This window comes from Eschrichtius robustus, chromosome 4, assembly GCF_028021215.1.
Source record: "Eschrichtius robustus isolate mEscRob2 chromosome 4, mEscRob2.pri, whole genome shotgun sequence".
In the NCBI taxonomy this organism is placed as follows: Eukaryota; Metazoa; Chordata; class Mammalia; order Artiodactyla; family Eschrichtiidae; genus Eschrichtius; species Eschrichtius robustus.
In genome coordinates, this window is record NC_090827.1 from 9,971,876 (window position 1) to 9,994,839 (window position 22,964).

The 22,964-nt window shown below is 39.6% G+C and overlaps 1 protein-coding gene across 3 annotated transcripts in view; it reads right to left on the minus strand.

The window, feature by feature from the left end:
- FAM13A (family with sequence similarity 13 member A) overlaps window positions 1-22,964 on the minus strand; it is a 342,137-nt gene that overhangs the window by 212,004 nt on the left and 107,169 nt on the right. For all 3 annotated transcript variants that reach the window (XM_068542447.1, XM_068542446.1, XM_068542445.1), the window contains exon 5: window positions 4,797-4,950. In XM_068542447.1, coding sequence (XP_068398548.1) covers window positions 4,797-4,950 — 154 coding nt within the window. The remainder of the gene's footprint in view (window positions 1-4,796; window positions 4,951-22,964) is intronic.

The following is a 22,964-nucleotide window of genomic DNA, read 5'->3' on the forward strand; positions in this document are numbered from 1 at the left end:
AGGCTATGAGGAAGCACCAGTGAGTGTGGGAGAGATTTATGAAATACTTAAGCAGCAGAATGAACAGGTTTTAGTGATTGATGGACATCAACGTGGAGTGACTGTGTGGATGGACGGGCCATTCATTATGCCCCAGAATTCAAATGGAGCATTCAGATCTTCAAGGGCAAGGAAAGATGATGAGACAATCCACAGGACATGCAGGTACAGGTGAGCATTAGGTAGTTAGATATAGACGTATGGTTGGCCAGGGAGAGCTCTAGACTGAAGGCCTAAGAATGAACATAGGAAATAATGTTTAATTCTGACTCAGAAGGAAGAGACCTCAAAGGAGATGGAAGAGAGGCCAGAGAAATAGGAAGAAGATAAGAACAATTCAAAATTCATTCAAGCATTTAACGGGGAATGTTTGGCTTGCAGACAGAGTATAAAGGGCCTAAATTTCAAGTAAGTAAGTTTTGATTGTATATTGTCAGCAAAAGTGGGGGAGAGCAAAACAATAACAGTAAACGGTTTGCTTACTTAAGTCAAGACTATGCTATGATAAGGTTTGTTTTGGGGGAACATCATTGTATCACTGGTAGAAAGGAGATGGAGAGAGGGTGAGTCTAGAGGTGGGAGAACAGTTTGAAACTGTGTTGGCTGTAATAAGGGCCTAATCTAAAGCATTGGGGGGTGGGGTGGACACAAGACACCCATTTCAAGAGAGATGTCTAAGGCAGAATGTGAGTGCCAGCGGGAATGGTAAAGGAGGAGGAGTTAAGGGCAAACTAAGGCTTCCAGCTTGGCAGACCGGTGGCCGGCAAACTAAGGTTGGAGAGGGTAGAACGCAGACAAAGTTTTGGAGATGATGTTGTGGGCGTGAGCAATTTCAGGCACCATATGGTTTTTCAAAGGTAGTGAGAAATATGGCTCTATTGCTCTTCCGATAGGTCGAGGCTAGGAGTTATGGTTTAGAAGTCATCAGCAGTATGGGAACTGAAGTAAAAGACAGTCACCCAGGCAGATACATATTTAGTGAGAATAAGTGACGACCAGTGGTGATTGTCAGGAGAGGGTGAACACAGTACTCAGAATCAGATCTGATGCTATAGATGCTGCCTGATCTACACCAAGTGCAGGGAGACATACGTTCTTTATTCTAAATATTACTCAGTATACTCAGTGAATCAATCTGCAGTTTTTTGTTTTATTTTGTTTTTTGTTTTTTTGGCAATCACATCACACTGACATTTCATACCGTGTTAGAAGTTAACTTAAATCCATGCATATTTTAATTGAACTATTATTAATTAATTTTGGTCTCCTCTTGGCCATGAATCTAAGTACAGGACTTTCCAATTATACTGATTCCATCAGACGTGATGCTTTTGTTGCAAGAAACAGACTACTGCACTAAAAGTAGTTTATCCTATGACGACATATATTTCCCTCTCATAACTAAAAGTCCAGAGGTATGCGTGTTGAGGGTTGGCTCAGCAGATGAGCAACGATGAGGAACTGAGTCTTTTTCCTACTTTGGCTGCCAACCTCAGTGTGTCAGTGGTACATTCATCAAGGGCAAAAGGTGATGGTGCCAGCGCCCCGCATTCTGCTTTCACATGAGAATATCTGAAAGCAGGATGGGAGCAGGGGCATGTTGACCCAGAGGCCTATTCTCTTTCTTTTTTATTAAAATTTACATAATAATTTATATACAGTAAAATGCATAAATTTTAGGTGTACAGTTGAAAGAGTTTCGACAAATGCATACACCCATATAACCCACTTCCCTATTGAGAACATTTTCGTCACCCCAGAGGGCTCCCTGGGGTACTTTCTTCGTCAATCATAACCACTGCTGCCACCCCCAACTCCACGCAGAGGCAACCACAGCTCTGATCTCTTAAATCATTCTCTTTTCGGTAATCAGGAATGAAAATATTTCCCAGAGCCCTCACTTTCCCTTACATCTTTCCCAGCACACTTTCCCTTACATCTCCTTGGCCAGAACTGTGTCACAGCCAACCTTTAAGTCAATCACTGACTAAAGAGGATAGTATTATAGACCATTTATGACTCATCCATCTGTTGGGGTCCGTCTGACCTAAGCACACTGCTGCAGACCCAAATAAAACTGGGTTTTTGGGGTTTTTTTAAAGCAAGAAAGAATAGGGAAAGGGCTATACACACACACACACACCATTTTGTTGGTCTACATATCCAGCCATCCAATATCTGACCTATTCTTCCAGCTTTATTTCACTCACAAAAGTGCTAAGTATGTGCTCGTTCAAGCCAATGATTAAAATACTGAGAATGACACAAACACATGTAGAGACCTCCCCTGAACTGAACAGCAATCTATGTTCCAACACTCTGGTCAAAGTTCTTCATCCTGGTCCAAATGCAACCAAATTTGTATTTGTCTGGGTCCCCAATTTTCATTTAGCCCACAAGGGTATCATGAGAATGTCATCCAACACTTTGGCTCCTACACTGGGGCACACAGAGGTGTGTCAGTGGATAGGTTTAGTACTTTTTCCCTTTAAAAGCCCTTTCCTCTGTCTCAGTACTTTTTATGAGACTCAGATTATTCTCAGCTCAGATATTTCGAGTCTCTGTCACTGTAGTGTATTTATCACTTGTTCTGTGCCTGTTTACTCTTTTTGTATACATCCTTCTAAAAGCTGAGCTCATGAGAATGATACCTTGTTTTTCTTAGCTGCTCTTCCATTCTTCCTATTTTTCAGTATGTTAATGACATCATTGTGAACCTCCCAATCCCTTTTCAATCTAGCTTCCTTTTGGCTTATATCTAATGTTTCTACAATCTTAGGAATTTTAGAAAAATCTGCTTTCTAAACAATGTCCAGGTTTACATATCTAACCATGGCTAGCACATTCTTTATTGTTATGGACCTTAAAATGGCCCTGGTACATCCCATTAAACTAATTTCCATAACTTCCATTCCATCCTTATTGGTTATAATTAGATCCAGAAAACCATGCTTCCTTGTTGCATTATTTACCATCTCAGAGGTAAGACTATCAGCAAGATCAGTAAAAAAACGCATTAAATATTCTGCTTTAACAGAATGATGCTTCAGAGTATAGACATGGAGTTTCCAATGATGACATTTATCTGCCAGATTTGAAACTTGCATTAGGAGAGGAGCAGTCATATTCATCCACCTAAGATATCCGTATTTGACTCCCTCAGTGTTTTCAGTTTATGTATCTTGTACTCTCATGCTTAAACCTAGTAGCTCAAGGATTTCCATGCAGGGCACTCTTCCAAAGATCTCAACAGGTGTTATTTTATTTGTACAGCATGTAAGCTCCTGTTGGTGTATTCTAGTGATTATCTGTATCTCAGCAAGTCTGTCTTGCTTAGGAGATCATATTTATCTATTTTCATTCTATTTTAGGTTTACCATATTATCTTATCAGCCCTAGTTAAAAGGTATGTGTTAAAAAGTGTTTATCCGTGATACAGCTGAAACAAAGTCAGTCACTTTTTAATATTTTAAAAAGAGACCCTTTGCAAAGCACTATAGGAGTCAGATAAACATATTTAAGGTAGATTTTTTTCTATTTAGAAAACTATTTTAATTTTTCATAGCAAAACTGATAAAAGTTATATATTTTTAATATTCTCTGTGAATCACTGATATTTTCTCAGCTACCACATTACCTCCACTTTATGCTACACTTGATATTCTCCAAAGTAGCTCATTTCATCTGAGCATTGTTCTTCCTTTTCCTCAGATTTCAGTTTAAAGTTCTCTTTATCAGGTTGGCAAGATTCTTGTCCAATGCATTCCTCTCATACGCACGCTATCCCCTATACGGAGTCTGTTGTATTCACACATGAGCCCTAGTTCAGAAAACCTCATTTCGGTCTTTTGCTGTTTCGGTTGGGTGCTACACGATACCCCTTACCTTTCATTTCTTCTTCAATGTCATGCCTCAACTGGAAGAAGAAATGAAAATAGCCCTTCAGTGCCCAAACGAAGTGCCATATGAATCAACAATAGTGTGGTCTGTAAATGTGATAAGTCTCAGGAAACCTCTTGAGGGAACCTCCCATATCAGTTCCATCAAGATTTACCTCAATACGAATGATAAAGAAATAAGATGCCTTCCCTCTAGTCGCTACCTGAAGGACTTGGTTTGGATGTTTACCCTTTGACTCTCAGTTGTAAATCTTAGAGAACTACATGCATTAACCTAACGTGTAAAAGATATGTTATAAATTATCAGCCAATGATAAAAAGATTTAGATAGTATTGTCAAGATTCCTTTATAGGTTTTAAAACTAGTCCCCTTTACTGGTGACAGTTACCAAGGACCGCACATATGAGACTTACAGTCTCTAGTTGAACTTGGAAGTGTGCCAGGAACAAGAGAGACAAAAAGACATAGTAATACTTTCTTCAGGAATCCGCAGTCTACTTGGTAAGCTAACACTTCTGGACACAGACCTAAGCACGTATCCCTGCTATTAACACCAGGCTTCTATAAAAAGGTGGTGTACCCAATTGACCATATCTCTGGGCTCATGTAAGTGCTTTTGAGATGATTTTATAGCAGCAAGGAAACATCAATCCACAATTATTTTCCAATCTTAGAAGAATATATATCAGTTTAACAAACACTTGATACAAAGAATAGATTTTGTAAAAAGAATTCAACATAGGAATAATAATCTGAAAGTATATCCATAAGGAATTTTTATAACAGAGAATGATTAAATAAAATATCTTCCATTAAAAATACAGCAATACTGAAAATTAAACACCAAAGTTACTTACTTTTACTATGATAAGCCTCGCTAGGTTTTCACACCTCTGGTTATCACTTTCCACATACTCCACTTCAAACAGGGTATTATAATTTTCTAATATTTTAGCCATTATCTTGTTGCAGAGGTCTTGCTCTTTCATGCCTTCAAGCCCAGGAGGCACACTAGAAATAAGGGAAATAAGTTGAGAGGAATTACTTTGTAAAAACACAATTGCCAGCACAGCTGACTCAGACTTATACTTTGACCTTTCCTGAATGATTGATCAGCCTTCTTATAAATACACATGGGATTTTTAATAAGTTCTATGGTGACACACAGGATGTTGTTGGGACAGCTGGCAAGTTACCAAGATCTGAATTAATAACTTGTGCTGAATAAGAAAAGTACATGTTGTTTAGCAAGACGGTACAGGTTAACATGCGTGCAATCAATAATGCTTTATACATATTAGAAATTGCTACACATAAAGTAACATTTATAAAAAAGTAAAAGCTAGAGAGAGACCTCCAAGATGGCAGACAAGTAAGACGGGGAGATCACCTTCCTCCCCACAAATACAGCAGAAATACAGCTACATGTGGAACTCCTACAGAACACCTACTGAACGCTGGCAGAAGACCTCAGACCTCCCAAAAGGCAAGAAAATCCCCACGTACCTGGGTAGGGCAAAAGAAAAAAGAAACAACAGAGACAAAAGAATAGGGATGGGCCCTGCACCAGTGGGAGGGAGCTGTGAAGGAGGAAAGGTGTCCACACACTAGGAGCCCCTTCGCGGGCGGAGACTGCGGGTGGCGGAGGAGGAAGCTTCGGAGCCACGGAGGAGAGCGCAGCCACAGGGGTGCAGAGGGCAAAGCGGAGAGACTCCCACACAGAGGCTCGGCGCCGAGCAGCACTCACCAGCCCGAGAGGCTTGTCTGCTCCTCCGCCGGGGCGGGCAGGGGCTGGGAGCTGAGGCTCGGGCTTCAGTCGGATTGCAGGGAGACGACTGGGGTTGGCGGCGTGAACACAGCCTGAAGGGGCTAGTGCGCCACGGCTAGCCGGGAGGGAGTCTGGGAAAAAGTCTGCAGCTGCCGAAGAGGCAAGAGACTTTTTCTTGCCTCTTTGTTTCCTGGTGCGCGAGGAGAGGGGATTCAGAGCGCCGCCTAAACGAGCTCCAGAGACGGGCGCGAGCCGCGGCCGTCAGCGCGGACCCCAGAGACGGGCAGGAGACGCTAAGGCTGCTGCTGCCGCCACCAAGAAGCCTGTGTGCGAGCCCAGGTCACTCTCCACGCCGCCCCTCCCGGGAGCCGGCGCAGCCCGCCACGGCCAGGCTCCCTTGACCTGGGGACAATTCTCCCCCGGGAGAACGCACAGCGTGCCTCGGGCTGCTGCAACGTCACGACGCCTCTGACGCCGCAGGCTCGCCCCGCCTCCTCCGTACCCCTCCCTCCCCCCGCCTGAGTGAGCCAGAGCCCCTGAAGCAGCTGCTCCTTTAACCCCGTCCTGTCTGAGCGAAGAACAGACGCCCTCAGGCGACCTACACGCAGAGGCGGGTCCAAATCCAAAGCTGAACCCCGGGAGCTGTGCGAACAAACAGAAAAGGAAACGTCTCCCAGCAGCCTCAGGAGCAGCAGATTAAATCTTCACAGTCAACTTGATGTACCTGCATCTGTGGAATACCTGAGCATACAACGAATCATCAGAAATTCAGGAGGTGGACTTTGGGAGCAACTGTAGGCTTGGGGTTTGCTTTCGGCACCTAATTTGTTTCTGGTCTTAGGTTCATCTTAGTTTAGTATTTAGAGTTTATTATCATTTGTAGATTTGGTTACTGATTTGGTTGCTCTCTTCCTTTTTTTTCTTTTAATACATATATATATATATATTATTTACCTATTTCTCTTTTTGTAAGTGTGTATGTGTATGCTTCTTTGTGCGATTTTGCCTGTACAGCTTTGCTTTTACTACTTGTCCTAGGGTTCTGTCTGTCCTTTATCTTTTTTTTTTTTTAGTAGAGTTTTTAGTGCTTCTTATCATTGGTGGATTTGTTTTCTGGTTTGGTGGCTCTATTCTTTCTTTCCATTTTTTTATTACTTTAAAAATTTCTTTATTTTTAATAATTTTTTATTTTAATAACTATCTTATTTTATTGTTTTCTTTCTTTCTTTTCTTCTCCCTTTTCTTCTGAGCCGTGTGGCTGACAGGGTCTTGGTGCTCCGGCCACGTGTCAGGCCTGAGCCTCTGAGGTGGGCGAGCCAAGTTCAGGACATTGGTCCATCAGAGACCTCCTGGCTCCACGTAATATCAAACAGCAAAAGCTCTCCCAGAGATATCCATCTCAACACTAAGACCCAGCTCACTCAATGACCAGCAAGCTACAATGCTAGACACCCTATGCCAAACAATGAGCAAGACAGCAACCCAACCCCACCCATTAGCACAGAGGTTGCCTAAAATCACAGACACCCCAAAACACACCGGATGTGGTCCTCCCCACCAGAAAGACAAGATCCAGCCTCATCCACCAGAACACAGGCACCAGGCCCCTCCACCAGGAAGCCTACACAACCCACTGAACCAACCTTAGCCACTGGGGGGAGACACCAAAAACAACGGGAACTACGAACCTGCAGCCTGCGAAAAGGAGACCCCAAACACAGTAAGTTAAGCAAAATGAGAAGACAGAGGAAACACACAGCAGATGAAGGAACAAAGTAAAACCCCATCAGACCAAACAAATGAAGAGGATACAGGCAGTCTACCTGAAAACGAATTCAGAGTAATGATAGTAAAGATGATCCAAAATCTTGGAAATAGAATGGAGAAAATACAAGAAACATTTAACAAAGACGTAGAAGAACTAAAGAGCAAACAAACAATGATGAACAACACAATAAATGAAATTAAAAATTCTCTAGAAGGATTCAATAGCAGAATAACTGAGGCAGAAGAACGGATAAGTCACCTGGAAGATAAAATAGTGGAAATAACTACCACAGAGCAGAATAAAGAAAAAAGAATGAAAAGAATTGAGGACAGTCTCAGAGACCTCGGGGACAACATTAAACGCACAAACATTCAAATTATAGGGGTCCCAGCAGAAGAAGAGAAAAAGAAAGGGACAGAAAATATTTGAAGAAATTATAGTTGAAAACTTCCCTAATATGGGAAAGGAAATAGTCAATTAGGTCCAGGAAGTGCAGAGTCCCACACAGGATAAATCCAAGGAGAAACATGCCAAGACACATATTAATCAAACTATCAAACATTCAATACCAAGAAAAAATATTAAAAGCAGCAAGGGAAAAACAACAAATAACATACAAGGGAATTGCTGTAAGGTTAACAGCTGATCTTCCAGCAGAAACTCTGCAAGCCAGAAGGGAGTGGCAGGACATATTTAAAGTGACGAAAGGGGAAAACCTGCAACCAAGATTACTGTACCCAGCAAGGATCTCATTCAGATTAGACGGAGAAATTAAAACCTTTACAGACAAGCAAAAGCTAAGAGAATACAGCACCACCAAACCAGCTTTAAAACAAATGCTAAAGGAACTTCTCTAGGTAGGAAACACAAGAGAAGGAAAAGACCTACAATGACAAACCCAAAACAATTAAGAAAACAGTAATAGGAACATACATATTGATAACTACCTTAAATATAAATGGATTAAATGCACCAACCATAAGACAGACTGGCTGAATGGATACAAAAACAAGACCCGTATATATGCTGTCTACAAGAGACCCACTTCAGACCTAGGGACACATACAGACTGAAAGTGAGGGGATGGAAAAAGATATTCCATGCAAATGGAAATCAAAAGAAAGCTGGAGTAGCAATTCTCATATCAGACAAAATGGTCTTTAAAATAAAGACTATATAAGAGACAAAGAAGGACAGTACATAATGATCAAGGGATCAATCCAAGAAGAAGATATAACAATTTTAAATATTTATGCACCCAACATAGGAGTACCTCAATACATATGGCAAATGCTAACAGCCATAAAAGGGGAAATAGACAGTAACACAGTCATAGTAGGGGACTTTAACACCCCACTTTCACCAATGGACAGATCATCCAAAATGAAAATAAATAAGGAAACACAAGCTTTAAATGATACACTAAACAAGATGGACTTAATTGATATTTATAAGACATTCCATCCAAAAACAACAGAATACACTTTCTTCTCAAGTGCTCATGGAACATTCTCCAGGATAGATCATATCTTGGGTCGCAAATCAGGCCTTGGTAAATTTAACAAAATGGAAATCTTATCAAGTACCTTTTCTGACCACAACACTATGAGACTAGTTATCAGTAACAGGAAAAAGTTGGTAAAAAATACAAACACATGGAGGCTAAACAATACACTACTAAATAACCAAGAGATCACTGAAGAAATCAAAGAGAAAATTTAAAAATACCTAGAAACAAATGACAATGAAAACATGATGACCCCAAACCTATGGGATACAGCAAAAGCAGTTCTAAGAGGGAAGTTTATAGCAATACAATCCTACCTCAAGAGACATAAAACCGTCTCAAATTAACAACTTAACCTTACACCTAAAGCAATTAGAGAAAGAAAAACTAAGAAACCCCAAAGTTAGCAGAAGGAAAGAAATCATAAAGATCAGATGAAAAATAAATGAAGGAAACAAAAGCAAAGATGAATAATATTAAAAGCTGGTTCTTTGAGAAGATAAACAAAAGTGAGAAACCTTTAGCCAGACTCATCAAGAAAAAACGGAGAAGACTCAAATCGATAGAATTAGAAATGAAGAAGGTGAAGTAACAACTGGCAATGCAGAAATACAAAGGATCATGAGAAATTACTACAAGCAACTATATGCCAATAAAATGGACAACCTGGAAGAAATGGACAAATTCTTAGAAACATACAACTTTCTGAGACTGAACCAGGAAGATACAGAAAATATAAACAGACCACTCGCAAGCACTGAAATTGAAACTGTGATTAAAAATCTTCCAACAAACAAAAGTCCAGGACCAGATGGCTTCACAGCGAATTCTATCAAACATTTAGAGAAGAGCTAACACCTATCCTTCTCAAACTTTTCCAAAATATAGCAGAGGGAGGAACACTGCCAAACTCATTCTACAAGGCCACCATCACCCTGATACCAAAACCAAACAAAGATGTCACAAAGAAAGAAAACTACAGGCCAATATCACTGATGAACATAGATGCAAAAATCCTCAACAAAATACTAGCAAACTGAATCCAACAGCACATTACAATGATCATATACCATGGTCAAGTGGGCTTTACCCCACGAATGCAAGAATTCTTCAGTACACGCAAATTAATCAATGTGATAAACCATATTAACAAACTGAAGGAGAAAAACCATATGATCATCTCAATTGATGCAGAGAAAGCTTTCGACAAAATTCAACACCCATTTATGATAAAAACACTCCAGAAAGTAGGCATAGAGGGAACTTACTTCAACATAATAAAGGCCACATATGACAAACCCACAGCCAACATCACTCTCAATGGTGAAAAACTGAAACCCTTGCCTCTAAGATCAGGAAGAAGACAAGGTTGCCCACTCTCACCACTATTATTCAACATAGTTTTGGAAGTTTTAGCCACAGCAATCAGAGAAGAAAAAGAAAGAAAAGGAATCCAAATTGGAAAAGAAGAAGTAAAGCTGTCACTGTTTGCAGATGACATGATACTATACATAGAGAATCCTAAAGATGCTACCAGAAAACTACTAGAGCTAATCAATGAATTTGGTAAAGTAGCAGGATACAACATTAATGCCCAGAAATCTCTTGCATTCCTATACACTAATGATGAAAAATCTGAAGGAGAAATTAAGGAAACACTTCCATTTACCATTGCAACAAAAAGAATAAAATACCTAGGAATAAACCTACCTAAGGACAAAAAAGACCTGTATGCAGAAATCTATAAGAGACTGATGAAAGAAATTAAAGATGAGAGATAATCCACAAGTCACCTTGGTCTCCGGGAAGGAAATCAGGGCTTTTCTCGAGGTGATTTCCCTGTCCTCATCTGGCTAATGAAATCCAGGTTTTTTCCTGACTCCTAAGATATTTAAATCTTAAAGACGTGGGAACTTCTCAACTTCGAAAATTATTTTCTACTTAAATGCATTACTTATTTTGAGAGAAGATTTCACCTGTATTAAAATGTGATCTTTTCTGCCTTGGGGGGAACTTTCTTTTTTACTCTAGGGACAAAATAATAGCAATTCTATATTTGTTGGTAACTTTCAATTCCTGCATTATATAACATTGGATTGCCCCCATGAAAATACTTTATTTCAAAGGCAATTTCACAGGAAATGCCAGCTTAACTCTTGGCAATTACTATTATACGGCTTTAACGGTTTTGTTCACTGCTGCATCCCAGCACCTAGAACTGTGCCCAGCACATACTTGGTACAAATAAATATTAGTTGAATATAATAATAATTCATTAAATCAATCTTAGACATATAATTATATCCCAAACCATAGTTTTAAAATAAAAATTTATATAAGAAATTAAAGATGATACAAATAGATGGAGAGATATATACCATGTTCTTGGATTGGAAGCATCAACATTGTGAAAATGACTATACTACCCAAAGCCATCTACAGAGTCAATGCAATCCCTATCAAACTACCAATGGCATTATTATTCACAGAACTAGAACAAAAATTTCACAATTTGTATGGAAAAACAAAAGACCCCAAACAGCCAAAGCAATCTTGAGAAAGAAAAACGGAGCTGGAGGAATCAGGCTCCCTGGCTTCAGACTATACTACAAAGCTACAGTAATCAAGACAGTATGGTACTGGCACAAAAACAGAAATATGGATCAATGGAACAGGAGAGAAAGCCCAGAGATAAACCCACGCACATATGGTCACCTCATCTTTGATTAAGGAGGCAAGAATATACAATGGAGAAAAGACTGCCTCTTCAATAAGTGGTGCTAGGAAAACTGGACAGCTACATGTAAAAGAATGAAATTAGAACACTTCCTAACACCATACAAAAAAATAAACTCAAAATGGGTTAAAGACCTAAATGTAAGGCCAGACATTATAAAACAGTTAGAGGAAAACATAGGCAGAACACTATGACATACATCACAGCAAGATCCTTTTTGACCCACCTCCTAGAGTAATGGAAATAAAAACAAAAATAAACAAATGGGACCTAATGAAACTTAAAAGCTTTTGCACAGCAAAGGAAAACATAAACAAGATGAAAAGACAACCCTCAGACTGGGAGAAAATATTTGCAAATGAAGCAACTGACAAAGGATTAATCTCCAAAATTTATAAGCAGCTCATACAGCTCAATATCAACAAAAACAAACAATCCAATCTAAAAATTGGCAGAAGGCCAAAACAGACATTTCTCCAAAGAAGATATACAGATTGCCAACAAACACATGAAAGGATGCTCAACATCACTAATGATTAGAGAGGTGCAAATCAAAACTACAATGAGGTATCATCTCACACCGGTCAGAATGGCCATCATCAAAAAGCTACCAACAATAAATGCTGGAGAGGGTGTGGAGAAAAGGGAACCCTCTTGCACTGTTGGTGGGAATGTAAATTGATACAGCCACTATGGAGAACAGTATGGAGGTTCCTTAAAAAACTACAAATAGAACTACCATACGACCCAGCAATCCCACTACTGGGCATATACCCTGAGAAAACCATAATTCAAAAAGAGTCATGTACCACAATGTTCATTGCAGCTCTATTTACAATAGCCAGGATATGGAAGCAACCTAAGTGTCTATCGACAGATGAATGGATAAAGAAGATGTGGCACATATATATAATGGAATATTACTCAGCCATAAAAGGAAATGAAATTGAGTTATTTGTAGTGAGGTGGATGGACCTAGAGTCTGTCATACAGAGTGAAGTAAGTCAGAAAGAGAAAAACAAATACCGTATGCTAACACATATATATGGAATCTAAAAAAAAAAAAAAGGTTCTGAAGAACCTAGGGGCAGGACAGGAATAATGACACAGATGTAGAGAATGGACTTGAGGACACGGGGAGGGGGATGGGTAGGCTGGGATGAAGTGAGAGAGCGGCATGGACATATATACACTACCAAATGTAAAATAGATAGCTAGTGGGAAGCAACTTCATACCACAGGAAGATCAGCTCGGTGCTTTGTGACCACCTAGAGGGGTGGGATAGGGAGGATGGGAGGGAGATGCAAGATAGAGGAGATATGGAGATATATGTATATGCATAGCTGATTTACTTTGTTATAAAGCAGAAACTAACACACCATTGTAAAGCAATTATACTCCAATAAAGATGTTATAAAAAAAAGAAAAAGCTAGAAAGAACAAGTGTTATCACAAGAAGAATGAGTGTTTTACCGTGACAGAAATACTCAGTTACACAAATAACAGCAACACAGTCTTTATTTAAAGATTTTTAAGATAATGCACAAAAGGCACACAATCTAAAGGAAAAGATAAATAATTCTGGGAAAAAATGCTGATAACTGTTGAAGATTATGTACATTGAAGATGCATTATACTATTCTCTCTTCTTTTGGGTATGTTTAAAATTTTCCATAATTAAATAAAAGAGGTATAAAAAGCTTCTGAACGCAGAAGACACTCTATATAAGGTAGAAAGACAAGCTATAGATTGGAAGAAAAGAAATATCTCCTCAGTAACATGGACAACTGACATAGCATTAGTAATCAGAGTATCTAAAGTATTTTTACTAATCAATAAGACACTGAGTAATTTTCTTATCTTTGTTTCTTTTTTAAAAAAAGAGACAAAAGACAAATGGAAAAACTCAGAAGAAAACACTTGGACAGTCAAGAATCTTATGAAAAGATACTTAATCTGACTGAGTAATCAGTGAAATGCATTAAAAAAGCAAAAATGACGCATCAATTAATATCCACCTGTATTCACTTCCTACGGCTGATGCAACAAAACTGTGACAAATTGGGTGGCTTGAGACAGAAATTGATTCTCTCCCAGTTCTGGAGGCCAGAAGAGTAACAGCAGTATTACCAGACAGAAATTAAAGTGAGCAAGGCCATACACGCCACAGAGGCTCAAGGGGGAGATTATGGCTACGGCATTACTTGGCTGTAGCTGCACCACTTCAATCTTCAATCAAGGCCGACCTCTTCAATTTCTCTCTACTCCATGTTCACATGGCCTTCTCCTCTGTGTACATGTCCGATCCCCTTCTGCCCCCTTCCTATAAGAATACATGTGATTGCATTCAGTACCCACTCAAATAATCTAAGACAATCCCTTTATCTGAAGATCTCTATCTTAATTACAACCGTAAAGTCCCCCTTTTTCACCAAATAGGGTAGTATTTACAGTTTCCAAGGATTATAACTTGATATCTCTGGGGGATATTGTTCACCCTACTATGCCATCTTTTGGGTACATATCCTAAGGTGACTCCCAATGAGTCACACTCCTGTACTCACCTCGGGGGTAGGCAGAACCTGTGACTTGCCTCTGATCAAGAGAATATGGCAAAGGTCATACGACGTCACTCCCATGATTGAGTCTTATATAATGTAACATAATCTCAGCAGACTGGAGTGAGGATTCTGCTGCTGGTCTTGATGAAATAAGCTGCCATGTTCGGAGAGGACCCATGAGACTGCCACATGGCAGGGGACTAATGTGTACCTGAGGCCTGCCTCTAGGTCACAGCCAGTAAGGAGCTGGGGTCCTTATGCAGCTGCAAGGAAATGAGTCCACCAACATCAACTCATGAGCTTGAAAGCAGATTCTGTTCCAAACTTGAGCCTCCTTATGAAAATGCAACCCAGCTGTTACCCTGATTTCAGCTTTGTAAGACCAGCGACGGAGGACCCAGCTAAGCTGTGCCTGGACACCTGAGCCATAGAAAGCATGAGATAGCAAACTTTTGTTGTTTTAAGGCACTACATTTGTGGTGATCTGTTACACAACAATTGAAAACTAGTACAGAGTTCGGTATCTGGAAGTGGGTTACTGCTCTAACAAATATCTAAAATGTGGGAATGTCTTTGGAACTGGATAGTGAGAGGAGACAGGAAGACTTTGGGTAGCATGACAGAGACAGCCTAAAATGCCTTCAACAGATTTTTAGTTGACATCTGGATTTTAAGGACACCAGTGGTGGACTTCCCTGGCAGTCCAGTGGTTAAGAATCCACGCTTTCACTGCAGGGGGCATGGACTCGATCCCTGGTCGGGGAACTAAGATCCTGCACGCCGTGCAGTGTGCCCCCTGCCCCCCCCCCAAAAAAAAGGACACTGCCGGCGAGAGCTCAGAAGTGCTGGCCAGGCGGTAATAAGGAAGGGGTGAGGTCAAACCAGAGTATGTCATATCTTACAGAAGTAAAATAATAGGCAATGAGAGAAGTGGTAACACGCACTAGACAAACTTAGGTAGAGACCCAGAGCGTGAATTTTAGAACTCTTTTGTGTTCTGTTTACCGATGACTTGGAAAAAGATGAATTATGGCCTCCTGGGTCTTCATGTGGAAACAAACGATAGGTCTCGGTAAATAACAATTTTTAAATAGAACAAAGAATGCAGGAACAAATGACTTATCAGGAGAGAGAAGAAACCACAGCAAAGATAATAAATCAGTCATAATGACTCCCAGGTTCTGTTCCAAAGGTACAGATCAGCCTAAAGCACATTCTTTTTTTTTTTTTTTTTTTTTACTTTTTGGCCTCAACCAGGGATCGAACCCACACCCCCCTACAGTGGAAGTTGGCTGGCTTTTGTCAACCTACAGTGACCTTTGCCTCATTTTAAAGCTAAAATCTCCACCCCAAGGGTGGGGGATTGCCACTATTTCTGAACCTGCAACCGTGTTTGAGCATGTTGTCGCACTGTGCAAGCCCATCTGGAACTCCACCTCTACATGGAAAATCACACTTGCCCCTTCATGAATATGCATGCACCCATAGCTTAAACTTCCCTGATCCTGCTGTGCTGGGAGACAAGGCTTTGAGAGCTATCTCCCTGTCTCCTTACTTGTCACAAGGAATAAATGCTTCTGCTTTAATCAAAAGTACTTGGTGTCTTCATTTGGCTAAGCACCCCAAGTGATGGACGCATTGTGCCCAGTAACAAGAAAATAAGAAACACGTTATTGGAAACTGGAGGAAGGGAGATCCTTGCTTTGTTGGCAGAAAGCTTAGTGAAATTGTATCCTGCGTTATGTGGGAAACAGCATTTGTAAGCAACAAGCTTGTATATACAGTGCAAGAAATTTCCAAGCAATATTTTGACAGTACCACCTGATTTCTCCTTGCCACTTATGGTAAAAGTTGAGAGTGTGAGAGAGAGAGAGAGAGAGAGACAGAGAGACAGAGACAGAGACAGAGACAGAGACCGACAGAGAGACAGAGGAAGGGAGAGGGAAGAGAGAGGGAGGGAGAGAGGGAGAGGGAGGGAAGGGGAGAGAGAGAGAAACTGAGGTTAAAACTTAAGTAAAAAGGAAATAGGACTTGATTTAAAAGTTGACTCTACAGATGGTAAAAGACACTGAAATTAAGAGATTCACTGTCAGGAAAGCAAGCTCCATAGAAAAGGTTGAGACTGTGATGATATAACCTTTTGCTAAAACCTCAGAAAGATCAAAACCTCAGACTATTCAGTTAGACAAAGGTCCCTTTCAGGTGATTAAGGGTGTGTCTCACAGATCCTTTCAATTAAACCAGAGAGCCTCTAGGAACTTTAAAGGCACTGCCCATCAGCCATTTTAGCACGAGCCTGAAACAGAGAAAGGATTATCTTGGAAAGATCTGAGGGGATGTGTCTTTTTTTCTATTGGAGTGAATCCCAGTGAAATTCACAGAAGACTAGTAAGTTTTTGAGAAATTTATTTCAGCAGAAACACTGCCAACTTGGAATGAAAGGGACAAAAAGGGTACAAAATGAAAGGAGGCCATTAGATTTCCAAAATTCTATTGGCAGGAAGCAGGCTGATAAAGCTACTCAGCTGCAAATGTGCTGCCTTTCATCAAAAATGAAGGATGACTCAGAGGGCAGAACCAAGAACCAAGAGGGTGAAGTTGAAAAGCACGGAGAAGTATTCCCAGGCTTTGAGACCTAGTCAACAGATCCACAACATTTGCTGGGCTGGATATCAGAAATGTCATTAGCCAGCGACTTTATTTTTTTATCTTGAATTTCTTCCTGTTCGAACCGGAACATCGATTGTTGTTATCCTATGTTTGTTCCATCAATATATGTTAGGTGTGTTGAAGCAAATAACTTCTCTCTTTAGTTTCATCCTCTAAGGATGCCTTTCTCAACCACAGAGTAACAGCCAGTTTTGAGATGTTGCCAGTTATCTGTTGTAACAAAGCAGACACTTCAGGCTTATTTTGAAACTAAAGTAGATTCAAGGTATTCTATATAATACATTTACTCTCAATCATTTTTATTACAGTATGTTTCTTTAGTCAGGTGTAAGGGTAAAGCTTCAGTTAAGGAATGCATGGATCCTATCACTGAAGACCTTTTGCATCAGTTCTGCAGCAGTCTGCTGGAGATACCTGTGGCAATTATAACTTCCTGCCATACGGTTATTCCCATTTATAAAAGCTTGTCAATTTTAAATTTACCACTTTTTAAATATCCAAGACAAAACAAATGAGAAACAATGTAAGGAGAGGATTCTGGGAAGATAGTGGAGTAGGAAGCACCAGACATCTGTCCCCCTACCTAGGTAGCAATTACACCAGCAGAATTTGTCTGATGAAATATTTTGGAACTCAGTAACATCCAGGGAAGGCTCAGACAGTAAGCCGTGATTAATTTTGGTCAATTTTAGCTCTTAGCACAGTAGCCACTCATACCCCACCCCAGCCATGTGGCAGGAAGCTATTCTCAGGTTCCTTGAGCAGCTTGCACACAGCTTATGGGAGCCAGGATAAGCAAAAAGGACCCTGTCGTTCAAATATTGGGGAGCTGTGCTCTGAATGCTGACTGCTGCTTCTGAGGTGCAAAAAGGTGGGCAGCCATTGCTGCTGCACCTCCCTCCCTTGTTGAAAGCCCCTCCCTCTTAGCTGAAGTGACTTCCTGGGGATTTAAAGGGCTGACACCCTTTTTTCTGCCACTTTGACTTCTTTCCTTTTTCCTCTTTTGGGAGTCAGACATTCAAGACTAGGACATTCAAAAACAACTGCATATATGGGGAAAATTAGAAAGTGACTGTGCATGTCCAGGGAAAGGCTCAAAAAAGACCTGAGAAGACCTTAAGTTCATACTTAAGGCTGATGTTGGCACAAAAACAGTCTACAACAATCAAAATCAAAAACTAAAACCAAAACCAAAACCAATCAACAAAAACATTAAAAACAGCATACCCCAGGCAAGGAGGAAAATCTGATTTCCAGAGTTACTACATTATTAGATTTACATGTCTTTTGTTCAACAAAAAAATCACAAGGCATACAGAGACAGGAAAATATGGCTCATTCAGGGAAAAAATAAATCAACAGAAACTGTCCTAGAAAAAGATTTGATGGAAGATATACTAAAGACTTTAAAACAACTGTCTTAAAGATGCTCAGAAAACTAAAAGAAGATGTTCAAAAGTCAAGAAAATAATGCGTGAACAAAATGGAAGTATCAATAAAGAGAAAGAAAATCCAAAAAGGAAGCCAAAAGAAATTTTGGAGATGAAAAGTACAGTAATTGCAATGAGAAATTCACTGGAAGGATTCAAAGACAGATTTCAGCAGGCAGAAGAAAGAATCAGTGAACATGAAGACAGGACAATGGAAATTATTGAGTGTGAGGAAAAGGAAGAAAAAAAGATCTAAGAAAAGCAAACAGAACCTAATGAACCTGTGGGACACCAGCAAGTACCAACCGACACATCATAAGAGTGCCAGAAGGAGAAGAGATAGAGAAAAGGGCAGAGAAAATATCTGAAGAAATAATGAATGAAAACTTCAAGATGAAAGATATGAGTATGAATATCCAAGAAGCTCAAAGGACCCAAAGACCTACACTAAGACACATTATAATCAAACTTTGAAAAGCTGAAGACAAAGAGAGAATTTTGAAAGCAGCAAGAGGGAAGTGAATCATCACATACAAGGGATCTTCAATTAGATTATCAACAGATTTCTCATCAGAAAGTTTGGAGGCCAGAGACTGATATACTCAAAATGCTAAAAGAGAGAAACTATCAACCAACAATTATATCTGTGGCAAAAATGTCCATCAAAAGTGAGGGAGAAATTAAGAAATTCCCAGATAAACAAAAGCTGAGGGAGTCAGTGACCAACACCCCTGCCCTGCAAGAAATGCTCAAGGGAATCCTGCACACTGAAATGAAAGGACAATAGGCAGTAAAATGAAGCTGAACTGAGAAAGAAATATTTCAATAAAGGTAAATACATGGGGAATTATAAAAGCTTGTGTTACTGTAATGATGGTCCCTCTCATCAAGCCACTTAGATAGCCTCATCCACCAGAGGGCACACAGTAGAAGCAAGAAGAACTACAATCCTGCAGCCTGTGAAACAAAAACCACATTCACGAAAGACAGACAAGATGAAAAGGCAGAGGGCTAGGTACCAGATGAAGGAACAAGATAAAACCCCATAAAAACAACTAAATGAAGTGGAGATAGGCAACCTCCCAGAGAAAGAATTCAGAATAATGATAGTGAAGATGATCCAGGACCTCGGAAAAAGAATGGAGGCAAAGATCAAGAAGATGCAAGAAATGTTTAACAAAGATCTAGAAGAATTAAAGAACAAACAGAGATGAACAATACAATAACTGAAAAGAAAACTACACTAGAAGGAATCAATAGCAGAATAACTGATGCAGAAAAACGGATAAGTGACATGGAAGACAGAATGGTGGAATTCACTGCTGTGGAACAGACTAAAGAAAAAAGAATGAAAAGAAATGAAGACAGCCTAAGAGACCTCTGGGACAACATTAAACACACCAACATTCACAATATAGGGGTCCCAGAAGGAGACGAGAGAGAGAAAGGACCCGAGAAAATATTTGAAGAGATTATAGTCGAAAACTTCCCTAACATGGTAAAGGAAATAGCCACCCAAGTGCAGTGAGTCCCATATAGAATAAACCCAAGGAGAAACACGCCGAGACACAGAGTAATCAAATTGGCAAAAACACAAAGAAAAATTATTGAAAGCAGCAAGGGAAAAACGAAAAATAACATACAAAGGAACTTCCATAAGGTTAACAGCTGATTTCTCAGCAGAAACTCTACAAGCCAGAAGGGAGTGGCATGATATATTTAAAGTGATGAAAGGGAAAAATCTACAACCAAGATTACTCTACCTGGCAAGGATCTCATTCATATTCGATGGAGAAATCAAAAGCTTTACAGACAAGCAAAAGCTAAGAAAATTCAGCACCACCAAACCAGCTCTACAACAAATGCTACAGGAACTTCTCTAAGTGGGAAACACAAGAGAAGAAAAGGACCTACAAAAACAAACCCAAAACAATTAAGAAAATGGTCATAGGAACATACATATCAATAATTACCTTAAACGTGAATGGATTAAATGCTCCAACCAAAAGACACAGGCTTGCTGAATGGATACAAAAACAAGACCCATCTATGTGCTGTCTACAAGAGACCCACTTCAGACCTAGAGACACACAGAGACTGAAAGTGAGGGGATGGAAAAAGATATTCCATGCAAATGGAAATCAAAAAAAAGCTGGAGTAGCAATACTCATATCAGATAAAATAGATTTTAAAATAAAGAATGTTACAAGAGACAAGGAAGGACACTACATAATGATCAAGGGATCAATCCAAGAAGAAGATATAACAATTATAAATATATATGTACCCAACATAGGAGCACCTCAATATATAAGGCAACTGCTAACAGCTATAAAAGAGGAAATCGACAGCAACACAGTAACAGTGGGGGACTTTAACACCTCACTTACACCAATGGACAGATCATCCAAAATGAAAAGAAATAAGGAAACAGAAGCTTTAAATGACACAATAGACCAGATAGATTTAATTGATATTTATAGGACATTCCATCCAAAAACAGCAGATTACACTTTCTTCTCAAGTGTGCACAGAACATTCTCCAAGATAGATCACATCCTGGGTTACAAATCAAGCTTCGGTAAATTGAAGAAAACTGAAATCATATCAAGCATCTTTTCTGACCACAACGCCATGAGATTAGAAATCAATTAAAGGGAAAAAAACGTAAAAAACATGAACACATGGAGGCTAAACAATATGTTACTAAATAACCAGGCGATCACTGAAGAAATCAAAAAACACCTAGAGACAAATGACAATGAAAACACGATGATCCAAAACCTATGGGATGCAACAAAAGCAGTTCTAAGAGGGAAGTTTATAGCTATACAATCCTACCTCAAGAAACAAGAAAAATCTCAAGTAAACAATCTAACCTTACACCTAAAGGAACTAGAGAAAGAAGAACAAATAAAACCCAAAGTTAGCAGAAGGAAAGAAATCATAAAGATCAGAGCAGAAATAAATGAAATAGAAACAAAAAAACAATAGCAAAGATCAATAAAAGTAAAAGCTGAAAAAAAAAAAGTAAAAGGTGGTTCTTTGAGAAGATAAACAAAATTGATAAACCATTAGCCAGACTCATCAAGAAAAAAAGGGAGAAGACTCAAATCAATAGAATTAGAAATGAAAAAGGAGGAGTTACAACAGACACCACGGAAATACAAAGCATCCTAAGAGACTACTGCAAGCAACTCTATGCCAATAAAATGGACAACCTGGAAGAAATGGACAAATTCTTAGAAAGGTATAAGCTTCCAAGACTGAATCAGGAAGAAATAGAAAATATGAACAGACCAATCACAAGTAATGAAATTGAAACTGTGATTAAAAATCTTCCAACCAACAAAAGTCCAGGACCAGATGGCTTCACAGGTGAATTTTATCAAACATTTAGAGAAGAGCTAACACCCATCCTTCTCAAACTCTTCCAAAAACTTGCAGAGGAAGGAACACTCCCAAACTCATTTTCTGAGGCCACCATCACCCTGATGCCAAAATCAGACAAAGATACGACAAAAAAAGAAAATTACAGACCAATATCACTGATGAATATAGATGCAAAGATCCTCAACAAAATAGTACCAAAGAGAATCCAACAACACATTAAAAGGATCATACACCATGATCAAGTGGGATTCATCCCAGGGATGCAAGGATTCTTCAATATACGCAAATCAATCAATGTGATACACCATATTAACAAATTGAAGGATAAAAACCATATGATCATCTCAATAGATGCAGAAAAAGCTTTTGAAAAAATTCAACACCCATTTATGATAAAAACTCTCCAGTGGGCTTTCCTGGTGGCGCAGTGGTTGAGAGTCTGCCTGCCAATGCGGGGGACACGGGTTCGAGCCCTGGTCTGGGAGGATCCCACATGCCGCGGAGCGACTAGGCCCGTGAGCCACAATTGCTGAGCCTGCGTGTCTGGAGCCTGTGCTCCGCAACAAGAGAGGCCGCGATAATGAGAGGCCCGTGCACCGCGATGAAGAGTGGCCCCCGCGTGCCGCAACTGGAGAAAGCCCTCGCACAGAAACGAAGACCCAACACAGCCATAAATAAATAAATAAATAAAAATAAAAATATAAAAGTAAACTCTCCCTTGAACTTACATCTCTATCTAACCACTGCTCTATTAAAAAAAAAAAAAAAAAGAAAACCTCTCCAGAAAGTGGGCATAGAGGGAACCTACCCCAACATAATAAAGACCATATACGACAAACCCACAGCAAACATCATTCTCAATGGTGAAAAACTGAAAGCATTTCCTCTAAGATCAGGAACGAGACAAGGATGTCCACTCGCACCACTATTATTCAACATAGTTTTGGAAGTCCTAGCCACGGCAATCAGAGAAGAAAAAGAAATAAAAGGAACACAAATTGGAAAAGAAGAAGTAGAAGTGTCACTGTTTGCAGATGACATGATACTATACATAGAGAATCCTAAAGATGCTACCAGAAAACTACTAGAGCTAATCAATGAATTTGGTAATGTTGCAGGATACAAAATTAATGCACAGAAATCTCTTGCATTCCTATACACTAATGATGAAAAATCTGAAAGAGAAATT